Source organism: Sycon ciliatum, chromosome 1 (genome assembly GCF_964019385.1).
Source record: "Sycon ciliatum chromosome 1, ocSycCili1.1, whole genome shotgun sequence".
Lineage (NCBI taxonomy): Eukaryota > Metazoa > Porifera > Calcarea > Leucosolenida > Sycettidae > Sycon > Sycon ciliatum.
This window is the reverse complement of record NC_088643.1, coordinates 58,077,547-58,090,620: the sequence shown is the minus strand read 5'-3', so window position 1 is coordinate 58,090,620 and position 13,074 is coordinate 58,077,547. Positions and strand designations below refer to the sequence as shown.

The window sequence follows — 13,074 nt, the reverse complement described above, 5'->3', positions numbered from 1 at the left end:
TCTGCTTGGTGCTGACCAGCAAGTGAAATCTCGCGATTATCTCGGCACGCCGTACAATCCCTGGCAGCTAGCTGTCCAGCGAGGAAAGTCTCGAGTGGAGGCCTCTCAATCTGCTCGCTCATTCGCCTGGCATTCAGTAGCACTTCATCGCCAAGGACTTCAATTCAAAACAGTTTTCACACTGCGCTTCAAGCCTTTTTCCTCGTGAACTTGCTGCAAACGTATGAGCTCTGCTGCGCGTGTTCCCTTTGCGTGAGGCCCAGAAACAGCTAGTATCTCCATACTTCGATTGGCTGGATCGATGTCGTCCAGGTTCTCCTCGCTATCGCCATCACGACTCTAACTGGAGACGATTTCTTCACCATTTTCCGCAAGCAGCAGCTAGCGCAGAAATTTCGCCATTCCTGAGTGAAGGAGATGGAATCCGTTCGATCAGCTCAAAAACTCTTCGCTGTGACTAGAGGAGTAGCAGGGAATATTCTACCGGAAGCCCTTTGACTTCCCTGACTGCTGAAACCCTTCCTGCCATGACTGCTACTTCTTCAAACAAGCGAGATTCTCTTTTGTTCCACTTCACTGCACTCGAGCGTCGACGCGACACAACCTTTTTACAAAACATCATTTTTCTCAAAAAAATGATTTTCACCCTAAGCCTGGTTTTCGCAGAAGTTGGGCCATATGTTGACGGTCATGTCGTTCGACATTGTAGTGACAGAATACACAATCATAATACAGTAAGGTCTTCTTGTAGAAAATATCAGCACCACACTGTACTAGTGCACTCCCGGGGGATCCCACACAGTGTTTACACGAAGTCGGTGTTTTAGCGGTGAATTGTGTGTAGATCTACAACAATGGCCTTGGTCATTCTGTATGATTGTATGTATGATTGTATGTGGTTACATGATTGATTTGTAGTCCCGACTGTACTAGTCAGTGTTATACCTATTATTATGTAGCATTGTAGGTAGATTGAGGGGAAATGTCACTCAAAATTTCACACACCACTCGAAACTGGTCAGTCAGCTGCTGCGGCAGCTCAGCCTCAAGTCAAGGACGGATCGTGATCAGGTGATGGTTCGTAGGTCTACGCTGATCTAGCTGAGGTCTGTGAGGATCCTACGTAACACAGGCTACTACACTGACTACAGATTCGTATCTCTCATCTCGCTGCATCAGCATAGCAGTAGATCTACAGACAGTCAGGAGATCTACACTACACATGGTAGATCTACATGCGTGCACCATGATGTGCACTGTCGACACTGACGAGGCCACTTGCTGCTAGTGCTAACTGGCGCTGTTCCATCGCTCTAAAAAACTAGTTGTGCAGTTCGCACCTTGACTTTCGTCACCGACACTGACTTATCTTCTTCAACTGTGGTGGAAATCGCGAACAAGTTTCATTTCCGCTGGTACAATAACTTACTTTACTCTTTAGTCTGGAGAAGGATCCCCCGGTACGGTATCTGCCTCCTTCTGGAGCAGCCTAGCAGCGGCGGGGTGGGTCGCTAGCTAGCGAGTGGCCACCGTGGAGTGCTGGGTAAAACGCTACGGCCGCTCGTATCTTGTTCCCTGCGGACTTCCGTTTCTGCCACCTCAGCACCCTAGTTTGGAGGTAGCATGTCGTCGAACGGGGATTCAGCCGAGCAGCAGGCAAATGGACACACCACTGGCACGGGCGGAAATGAAGAGAGTTCAAGCTCTATCCCAGCTCCGCCACGGAGTCCGCGCCCGTCGCTAATCGTCACCGAGCCTGTCCGTTTTTCCGGCCGACTCGTGCTGACGGCCGTGGAGGCCACGGACTTGCCAGCCAGTGTACCTCTACCCGGCGGCCTTGTCCTGAACAGCATCGACCCGTACCTAGAGATATGTGTGGACGGCTACTCAGTTGGACAGACAGCGGCAAGAAACAAAACATGTGATCCTGTTTGGAGGGAAGAGATCGAGTCGTGCGTGCGTGATGCCGAATCTCTGGAATTCACCGTCTTTCACAAGACGACAGTACCGCCGAATCAGTTCGTGGCCAATGGAAAGGTGTTCTTTGAGGAGTTGCTCAAGGTCAACTCGGACGATATTTGGGTAAGTGCTGTCGAGTTCTATCTGCGCCATGTCTGTCGTGATCGTATGTGTATTAAACGTACAGTCATGTAGCAGTTTAGTAGTGGTTGATCAACACCAGCTGTGCGACTGCATGCTACTGCTGCTGCTGCTGCTGCTGCTGCTGCTGCTGCGAAGCGGTTGTCGATTGTACCTTTGTGGGACATTTTGCTCTAGTCGGTGGTCGAAATGTATCGCGTCGCTCCCGCCACCACATAATCATTAAAGGGGAAGTATACCCTAAAATCAAATTTTCACCAGTTGTAGTCTTCGGGGTGCTGAGTCGAATGGTCTTGGTCCGAGGAAGCTGAGACGCTCCCTTCCTACTTGAATCCCAATCGAACTCGCGCACTTCCACCGAAACTGGGTGACTGCGCCCTACTAGATGGGGATTTGTATGCAAAATGTCACTAAAAGCGCCATTTCGTTCTTATAAAAGCACGGATGACCGCGATTGGCCCATATGTTGTAGTCTTTTGGACGCTGAGTCGACTGGTTTTGGTCCGAAAAGGCTGCGATGCAGCGTTCCTCCTTTATTCCCAATCGAACATGGTTGAAGAAGCGGTCACGTGCTCGTGCGTACACCAGTCGCCTGGTCACCGTGCCTGCAGGGTACAACTTACTAGCCTGTTTGACCTTTTTTGGGTGCAGTCCTGTCACTCGAGTTGAACTCGAGTTGAACCTTGGTGTGAAAGTTGTCGCCTGCTGGCGCGGTGACCAGGTGATTTGGGCACCCAGGAGCACGTGACCGCTTCTTCAACCATGTTCGATTGGGAATAAAGGAGGAACGCTGCATCGCAGCCTTTTCGGACCAAAACCAGTCGACTCAGCGTCCAAAAGACTACAACATATGGGCCAATCGCGGTCATCCGTGCTTTTATAAGAACGAAATGGCGCTTTTAGTGACATTTTGCATACAAATCCCCATCTAGTAGGGCGCAGTCACCCAGTTTCGGTGGAAGTGCGCGAGTTCGATTGGGATTCAAGTAGGAAGGGAGCGTCTCAGCTTCCTCGGACCAAGACCATTCGACTCAGCACCCCGAAGACTACAACTGGTGAAAATTTGATTTTAGGGTATACTTCCCCTTTAACTGCGCTACTGCTACTACTAGTTGGACACAGGAGCACTGGCACTGGCACTGGCACTGGCTGTGTTTTTGAAACCTGTTTACGATTATATAGAACTCAGGTACTATTCGAGGCTGTAGTAGTCCTGTATTACTAAGCTGAAGGCGGAGGCCTGGCTGGAGGGTAGGTCTACACCAGCCGACCAGGTACACCTGCAGTATACTATGATACTGTGACGAAGTGTGAAGTGCAATGTAAAAAAGCAATTCCTCTCGAAGAAGGCGCTTCGTGCACCCGCTTGTAACAGTCTGTTACTACATGTACTAATTGGAGTTCCTTGGTTGTGTTGCGTAGGAAAAACTGATTGGTTTGTTTCTGTGTTACTCGGATGGTCGTCACTCGTGACCCACTGACCTTGTCGATTGTCATTGCATATTATCCCGGTCGTAGTAATAGTTTCGGTGAACAGTCCCACTTTTGACCTGTACAGTGTTACAACCTTGTGTATCTGCACCTCGAGACAGAGTGTGGGTGTGTGTGTTGTGTCCTGTGTGGCCGCAATGAATCTCGAAGTCCGTTTCTCAGGAAGAATTTACTTCACTGTTGACAAGGGTCCATTGCCAACACTTCCGGGGCCAGACTAACGACAAAGAAATTATGTACATCGCCGTGAAGTCGTTCTGAACGATCCTGCATCCAGAACCTTGTCCGTGCTGGGCTGGGCTTTGAGGAGTAGGCTGTGGACAGGCGAAGACGGTTACCGGCCGGTCGTTCTCCCTCTCTGAGCCCAGCTTGCCCCAGTCAGGATAAATGAGTAGAGAGTGGTGAATGTTTACTCCATAGCAGGCCGTGTATGTCCTGCCCCAGGTAGGATAACTAGGAAAGGAGTGATCAATTTTAATTCTACTCCATATTACTAGCACCGTGAAGCGATGCACACGTAAAAAGAAAGATTGATATTTTGTGGGCACAGTCGGCTTACTTGCAGGGAAATGTTCAGTCTTCGTCTTAGCGAGCGATAGATTTTGCTATACCTAAGCAGTCAAATATTTCTGAATATTTCACTCCTTAGGGCTATAATATAAAAAAGGAGTCAAATATAAGCAGTCTATATTATTCCCGGCGTTGATGTCTTTCCCTCAGGGTCTTGGGGCTCCCCGCGTGCTAGTTTGTACGTGAAGTGTGTGGGTTACAGTGAGGGCTGCGTCCCACCCGCCTCTGTGGATTCACAGGAAGTGTGAGTTACGAAGTCTGAAGAAAATGTTGAACGGTCTCTGCTGGGATGACGACGACACCATAGCTCAGTGGTTAGAGCATCGCTGGCTACAAGCGAGGGTCCCTGGTTCTAGTCCTGGTGGTGACAGTCAATTTTTTCTTCAGACTTTTCCTGTTGATGTCTTTCCCTCAAACCAGTGAAAGTCCATATTATATTTTAGAACGAGGTCTGTCTCGTTGTCCAGGAAACGACCAATCAGCGACATTCCCGCCAAGGGCCTTATCAGAGTTTAAAGCCCGCTCAATCGTTATTTTACTACTCTTGATGACGCGTCGAGGGCCTTGGATTAGTTTAATCTTTTGATCCCGGGCCCATTGAAAACCTCTGCCACGCAGTAAATTTTTTTAATTCACTCTATGTGAGCAAACTTGATTTCAAACGATTCTTTCATGTACCCTGAGCACAGAACTGTTTTTGTTTTGGAAATACAACAAAGATTACAAAAGTTATGACCGTTTTCATAAAGGTAGTTTTACGCGAAATTGGTATTTTGAAATGTATGCACGCGCATGTAACTCCAGTTCAAACGTACGGAGCGACTCGCATTTTTTTGTTACTGTACTCGTACATCCTAGGAGTCCTCTGTGCAGCGGTACAGCGCGACGCCACGCCACGGAAGAAACGCGGTATCGATGTAGTTCCGCACTGACTCGTGACGTTCTAGAACGTCACGCGTGTCACAGTGGTAGTGGTCATGACGTGTCAGAACGTCACGCGTGCTCAAAAGGTTAAAGCCCGCTGAATATACTCTAAACTGGTGCGTACAACTCCCTGTATGCATTATAGTACGGTGCAGATAAGGAACTCTGCATAAAATGTATGGTATACTACTAAAAGCTACGCATTTCAGAAGTGTGTACGGTTTTTGCCTCCCGTATTCTTTCATCTGTACGAATTTCCTTTGTCAACAGCCTGCGGAAACCTATAAAAACCGAAGATCAAAGTCATTAGAGGTATGGACAAGGGGCTCTCAAAGCCCCTAAATAGCTCCACAAGCTATGAATAAGAATGAAGCTTGCAAGAAGAGCCCAGCATTACATTTGCTTCCATTCTACTTTTAGTAAGTGGTGCTGAGTTACCATAACTTACCAGAAGAAAATATTCTTTCATACCACACCAAGTTTCTCTGCACACAAACCACAAAACTATCCAATATAATAGTACACAAGCATAATGGAAGTGAGATAATGTATGTAACCTCGTTCTAAAATAGTTAGTGCATGGCAGGGAGGGTCTTATGGCTTGTTTGTGCCCTTCAGGGTAGCCCTCGGGCCTACGGCCCTCAGGCTAACCTGTCGGGCACTAACAAGCCATAAGGCCCTCCCTGCCATGCACTAACCTATAAATATTTGAATATAGACTGCTTATACTTGGCTCCTTTTTAGGGATTGAACACATGCTTTGGCTAGTCGTGATAAATCTAATATTCACTTCGTACAAGATTAATATAGGAAATAAAAAACCTCGTAAAAGACCTCGACTTCACCTCGGTCTTTTACTCAGCTTTTATGTCCGATATTGACCTCGTACTCAGTCAATATTAGATACTTAGAGGGGCCGTCCGTGAATATCGAACTTTTTTCACCAAACAAAATACTTTAGTTTGGACCCAACCCCTCCCCCCTCCCCCTCAGGACGTAAAAAAATGTTGACATAATACATGCAAAAGTCGCAAGTGTATCACTGCTCCTATGGCTGTGTACATGTATCAATGTTTTCTTAAACGAAATTGGTCAACCCCCTCCCACCCCATAACAAAATATACATGCTAGCTATTATACAATAGGTGCCCAATGTTCCACTTGCTAGGAGGGTTGACATTCATCGTTGGTGATACTTGCATGACATGGCGATCCAACCATTACATACTCATATCGTGCTTATCCGGGCGGTCCGGGACCGGGCACTGGCCATAACTTCGAACTATCCGTAACTGAACCACGCACGTTTTGATAGGGAGGGCCCAGATATCTGGTATTATGGCATCATTTCCTGTAAAAAAAATTAAAAAAGGAAAAGAGTCACAGTATGTCCACTAAAACTCCCTCACAGGGTGCCAGGTAGGCCGAGGTGCCCGGAACTTGCAGGTCCGGATAGGCTGAGGTGCCCGGAACTTCCAGGTCCAGATAGGCTGAGGTGCCCGGAACTTGCAGGTGCGGATAGGCTGAGAGATGCGAGCGTACAGCGGTACATGTATTTTAGAATGATTGTTTCCTATTCCGTCGCATGGTGCCCAATACCATCGCGCTTTAAGCCGACCAGCACATATTGTGTGCACGTGCGCTGGTCAGCTAAGAATCTTGTTGCAGTGTTGGTTGGCACAGCGTGCAATGTTTTGGTGGTGATATTCTTGTGTACATGATTGTATACAATGGTCCAGAAGTCCACTGTAGTCTAAGGGACCATCCAAGGCTACCAATAGTATTTTCAAAATGAAAAGTTTTCGTTTCGAAAGTAATCATTGAATGCAGATGGAGAATGCCCAGTTACTTCTGGGTGTCGAAAATTGACATCAATGTTTTATTGGAATTCGGTTTACCTGCAGAAAATGTAGGGTGAGTTGGGGCTGAAAGATACTATAAACTTTTCGTTTTTGTAAAAACAATCGGTAACCCCGGATGGCCCCTAAGTTTTTGAAGATAACTCACACCGTGCTGCAAAAGGAGAGGTGGACTAAGAAACAGGAAGTCGATGAGCAGTGGGAGCGAATGTGTGAGAACTTTTTTTCTAATTTTCTGCATTCCCATGCAAATGCTGTTCACCGGGCGCATGTGTGTGTGTGTGTGTGTGTGTGTGTGTGTGTGTGTGTGTGTGTGTGTGTGTGTGTGTGTGTGTGTGCATGTGTGTGTGTGTGTGTGTGTGTGCGCGTGTGTGTCCGTGGTTTCCCGACACATGTGGACTACATATGTTCATGTGTATTGAATTGTGCTCTCTATGACGTTGCTACCTTTGTACAGGTCAATCTTCAACCGACCGGCAAAATCCGACTATTTGTACAAGTTGAGGACAAAGTCGATGGTTAGTGGAAACAAAGTTTAGTCTTACTTTATCACTGCAGGACTGATAGTCTGTTAAAGACTATCATGTGCTATCATGTGCTCTAGCACCAAGAAGCATTTGTAATAGGTAGCAGATTCCTTAAGGAGGCATGTTGACAAGACGAGAATGAAGCAAGGAATGGCCGTGTTTGAACTTTCTCCGGTACACACCTGGCGTTAGAACTTAATCATAGGGATGAAACTAACACAATTTCTCAGTAATCATACGTTCTTGACACTAATTAACGAACGATTGTTCTTTATTGATAACTCGAGCAAATCGTCAGAGTTCCGACATTGGCATGATACTGCCAAGAAAGTCTACTTCGGCCCGGGGGAGGAAACGAATGCTATTGCCATCACAGACTTCAGTGGCCGTGCATCGCTCGCCATTGAGAGCAACATCGCCCCAGAAGCACTGTCGGATGGCTCCGTATGGTTTCCGCGCACGCTGCGCTGTGCTGCCGTCACTCAGGTACGTTGAAAGTCGATGGCCTGAATATTCGTCTCTGGGAGACTATCAACATGGGGATCGCTCTCCACATCTTCCCCGACATAAGCATTGCGCGTGGCCAGCGAACTGTGCTCATACTCACACAGACTCCGTGTACCGAGAGTAGTAGCATATCGGGAAAAAAAAATTCAGTTCGAATATTCGTTGCCTCGCGAATGTTCGTTCTGCAAAGCTAAACAAACGAATGTTCGAATATTCGTTACCTCGCGAATGTTCGTTCTGCGAAGGTAAACGAACGAATGTTTGAATATTCGGGATATTCGTTTTGAGCCCTACAAGTTACTAATAATAGAGACTTAGTCGGAGGGAAACATATCAGCACACGAAGAGATGAAGCCAGTTGTAAATCTGATGAGGCCTTTCGTACCATTACTTCTCAAATCAGTACATGGTGATAATGTGAACGAAGCACAACAATGTACACTGAACAGTGGCGACGTTGTGGGGTGGTAAAGTGGGGACTTTGTGGGGTGGTAAAGTGAGGACTTTGTGGGGTGGTAAAGTGAGGACAATAGGTAGATACTAGATATGACTTTTAAAGTCTGAGGATAAAGTGATTAGAATATGAACTCAGATTGTGAGCCAATGTAATCATGGAAAGTAAGGAAGATCGATGATGTTGCGAGCCTACGGCATGTTTGTTGTCACACTCGCTGACTGTAAATGGCCTGGTTACTTTGGTGGATAGTTAGTCATAATTCGTAACACTGTTGTCCCTCGTTTTTATCCGAAACGTGATTGGGTTTTGTACGCTGCATACTTTCATGTAACAGGCTTTATACCCCAGCCAAAGCCGTTTGTGGCGCGACCTCGCCAGAAGCGGAGGCGGGGAGCTCTCCGGCGAAAGATCATCCATGTCAATGAACACAAGTTCATGTCTCGCTTCTTCCGACAGCCGACCTTCTGCTCGCATTGCCACGAGTTCATCTGGTAAGCTCCTCTCTGGTGTATAGGTCCACTGGCGATTTGACATGATGAAATCCCTGCGCTGACAATTTCCATTCTCAAGATTACAATCTTCCTCATAAAGTCGTAATAGAGCCACATGTTATGTTATCATCCCCGGGACGAAGTTCTTAAAAGTAGAAAGGGATGGAAGGTGGGACGACTAGTCGACGGGGGCGGGGAATTGGTGTTTTGGTGTCAGAATTGGGGGAGAGGGCAAAAGCTCCCATTCAGATTTGGCAGTAATGGCCAAAGGAAGCACACAATCATTGACAAGCCAACCCTCGGTGACTTTCGCCTTGATTACTCCCTGGTCCACCGATGTAGGCGATGAGGTATGAGCATTCTGTGTCTGACTTGTGATGGTGTGCATTCTGGTTTTGAATTCCAGGGGGCTTGGAAAGCAAGGTTACCAATGCCAAGGTATGTGCTCAGCTTTACTCTGCTCTTCCATAGTGCTGCGAACAAAGTACATGACAGTTTGCATGTGTCGCTCTACTATGATGATATTACACTCATACCTCTCTTATCCGGGCGCTTCGGGACCGGACACTGCCCGTAACTTCGAGGGTGCCCGTAACTCTGAATCACATACATTTTGATTGGGAAAAGGCCATCGATATGGCATATGACGTCAATATTTCTACGAAAAGTGACAAAAGAGTAGTAATATTTCCCCTGAAACTCGCCCAAATAGTGCCCGGTAGACTGAAGTGCCCGTAACTTCGAAGTCCGGATAAGCGAGGTATGAGTGTATTGATATTATTGAGACATTAAGGCCTGATAATAGAGTGGTCTAGGTTTTCGACGGTCACGAGGGAGAAATGGAGGGTGCATTGTATACAACTGGTGTGTTGTTGCTAGCGATGGTGTTGCTGCTGGTGCTGCGGCTCTTGTTGCTGTTGCTGCTGCTCTTGTTGCTGTTGCTGTTGCTCTTGTTGCTGCTGCTCTTGTTGCTGCTGCTCTTGTTGCTGCTGCTCTTGTTGCTGTTGCTGCTGCTCTTGTTGCTGCTGCTCTTGTTGCTGCTGCTGCTGCTCTTGTTGCTGCTGCTGCTGCTGCTGCTCTTGTTGCTGTTGCTGCTGCTCTTGTTGTTGCTGCTGCTCTTGTTGCTGCTGCTGCTGCTCTTGTTGTTGCTGCTGCTACAGTATGCACAGTAGTCGTACACAAGCGCTGTCACACCAAGATTGTCAACAGGTGTATGAAAGCTACCAATGTAAGTCACAATCGGAAGCCTGCTTAAAGGGGAAGTCCGGTGAAAAATTAAAATTTCACAGTCCGTAGAGTTCGGGTCGCTGAGTCGAATGGTCTTTGTCCGAGGAGGCTGCGGCTTATGGTTCGTCAGATACGCCCAATCGAACATGTGCGAATTTGAGCGCGCATCACCCAGATCCAGGTGATGACGTCACAACGTGCAGCCAGGTAGCCACACCATCTAGTTGTGTACAAAAATGGCCATATTCGGAGCGCGTTCGATTGGGGAACCGTTTGTCGCAGCTTCTTCGGACCAAGACCATTCGATTCAGTGTTACAAACACTACGTACCCTGTGATTTTCAGCTCGGTAAACCCGGAGGTTATACCGTATTTTAGCCGTTTCCGAGTTGGACCTTTCCGTCAGCCGGCCGTCTACATGGTCTACGCGCTCTGCGCTGCGTGCATGCAGTGCGTGCAGTGTGTTATCTAGCTGTAGTGCAGTCAACAAACTCATGTCACAACTGACACAAGACTCAAAACTAGTCAACACACGGACTTGTCATGTACTACACTCGTATCAGTTGTACAGTCATGTAGTCAGAGAACGTGCGTTTCTCCTTGCCGGTGCCGGTGGTTGTGCTTTGAGAAAGAAAATTTTAGTTTTCCGCACCCGCCTCATTATTTTATGCTACAGCGATGAGAGCACAACCGTGACAAGTGACAAAACAGCGAACAGCTCCCGGACCTAGAACTTTCAGATTCCATAGCGCTGCGAGCGAAGAGTCGTGCCCGTGGTTCAAAGAGCCTGCACTGTTCTCCAATTGAGTAGTCCGAAATAATTCCAAGTTCGCACCAAAACATCACCATGTGGCAGGCTACTGGAGTCTAAGCGAATCTAATCGGTATGGAACAACATTTAGAGCACTCGCATCACTCTTCTCCATTTTGGCGACCCTGCTCTCCAGCGATCTGATAATTACATCAGCCTCGTCTGCAATAGCTGCTGCTTCTTCATCAGTCGGAAACTCAGTAGCGCTCACTCTTGACCGGCCCGCGCGGCCATTTCTTCAGCTGAATACCGAGGTTCTCAGCCCCAGACCGAACTCATGAAGGTCAGCCATGGCTGCATCCTTTACTCTCACAAGGAGTTACAGGTCTTCGGGGTCGCTTGCACCACCTAATATCAGTCGCCAAATCATTTGAAATAGCACTGACACTATTGCTTTCACGCACTCCTTTTGACCTAGCTGCACGCTATGACGTTGCAGAGGGTGTGGCGCGGCCGCATAACGTCATGGCGCAGCCCCCGAAACTCAGTTTTTCAAACGGAAATATCTCGAGAACGCTTTGTCGGAGACACGTGGGACCAACACCATTCGACTCAGCGCCCGAAACTCTACCGACCCTGAAATTTAAATTTTTCACCGGACTTCCCCTTTAAGTATGCATGTTCTTTGGTCTCGGCATGCCACTGAAATTTCTCTGTATGTAGCTCTTTTTGATCTGTTCAACACAACCAGATTTTGGATTGGCTGTTGGAGAGAATTCACTTCTTTTGCGAATCTTGTGAAAACTATGGAGTAATATTTCTAGAAGTTCACGTGTGAGTTTGACGGTGGTAACTTTAATATGGGCCATCGTGGCGTCAATGCCCATTTCTTCACACAGGGTGAGGATGACTCGTCGGACCTTCAAAGTCGCTTCAACGTGAACATTCCGCACCGCTTTGAGGTGTACAACTATCGAAAGCCGACGTTCTGCGACCACTGCGGTTCCTTGCTGTACGGGCTGATCCGGCAGGGCATGCGATGTACAGGTAAGTACTGGGATAGCAGAAGAGTGTTCTGGCCAGGCAATATTAATACTAAGTAGCCGCTGCTTGTCCAGTCCTCAGTGTCAGCTGTAAACACAGTGCATGCTGTATAGATGGCCACCACCTACCGACAAATGTCCTTCTCCTGTACTCCAAGATGTTGATTTCTTACATAGCAATGCATGCTGAATGCATACACGCATTGTGTGCATTGTGCATTGTGACGCGGAGAAGAAATCCCGTACACTGCAGAGATATCCCTAATTTTGCGTCTACTGTAGGTCCATTTCCGCCATGTCTACTCTTCCATTCACTTCATGCTGCTCGCTAATCTTCTCCTCGAGTGCCAACACACTGTTCACTGACTTATCTTCTCTGGCAGAATGCAAGATGAACGTGCACCGGCGCTGTCATGAGCGTGTGCCGCGCAACTGCGGCGTCGACAACAACAAGATAGCGCAGGCGCTGGGCGACATGGGATTCCAGCCGTCCATGCTGGGCCCGTCGGGCAGCGCACGCTCCAGGAACAGCATCACACCGGTGAGTTGCCCGCCACTGCTTGCTTGCTGCTCAAGTCAAAACTCTCAGACCGTGACTCAGACAACACCAGCATTGCCTGGTGAAAACTGAAAAGTGCTCGTATTCAAGTAAGAAACCTACTCAATCTGCGTAGCCTATATATTTCCACAACAACAACAGTTGTGAGAAAAAATTCAACAACAACAACAACCTCTTATTGGCGATGGTGCCATCATGAGAATAAAGAATTCAAACGACAACAAAAAGAGTGAGATGTCAAGTCAAACACTCAGACGCCCGGACAACACCAGCATTGCCTGGTCCAAAGTGCTTGTTTTCAAGTGAAACCTGTATACTTCCATGAAAAAGAGTGAGCTGTGTTACGATGAACTTCAAACAGCAGACTGTGTTACGATGAACTTCAAACAGCAGACTGTGTTGCGATGAACTTCAAACAGCAGACTGTGTTACGATGAACTTCAAACAGCAGACTGTGTTGCGATGAACTTCAAACAGCAGACTGTGTTACGATGAACTTCAAACAGCAGACTGTGTTACGATGAACTTCAAACAGCAGACTGTGTTACGATGAACTTCAAACAGCAGAC

The 13,074-nt window shown here is 47.5% G+C and overlaps 1 protein-coding gene across 2 annotated transcripts in view; it reads left to right on the top strand.

Moving 5' to 3' along the window:
- The first annotated feature begins 1,309 nt into the window (after positions 1–1,309).
- Positions 1,310–13,074, top strand: part of LOC135804569 (calcium-independent protein kinase C-like) — an 18,984-nt gene continuing 7,219 nt past the window's right edge. Inside the window, exons 1-7 of one of the 2 annotated variants that reach the window (XM_065318462.1) lie at positions 1,310–2,082; positions 7,402–7,462; positions 8,770–8,926; positions 9,333–9,364; positions 10,087–10,154; positions 11,803–11,950; positions 12,330–12,487. In XM_065318462.1, coding sequence (XP_065174534.1) covers positions 1,624–2,082; positions 7,402–7,462; positions 8,770–8,926; positions 9,333–9,364; positions 10,087–10,154; positions 11,803–11,950; positions 12,330–12,487 — 1,083 coding nt within the window. In that variant the 5' untranslated portion in view covers positions 1,310–1,623. Of the gene's footprint in view, positions 2,083–7,401; positions 7,463–7,495; positions 7,958–8,769; positions 8,927–9,332; positions 9,365–10,086; positions 10,155–11,802; positions 11,951–12,329; positions 12,488–13,074 lie in introns of those variants that run through there. The other variant, XM_065318463.1, reaches the window with a different exon arrangement.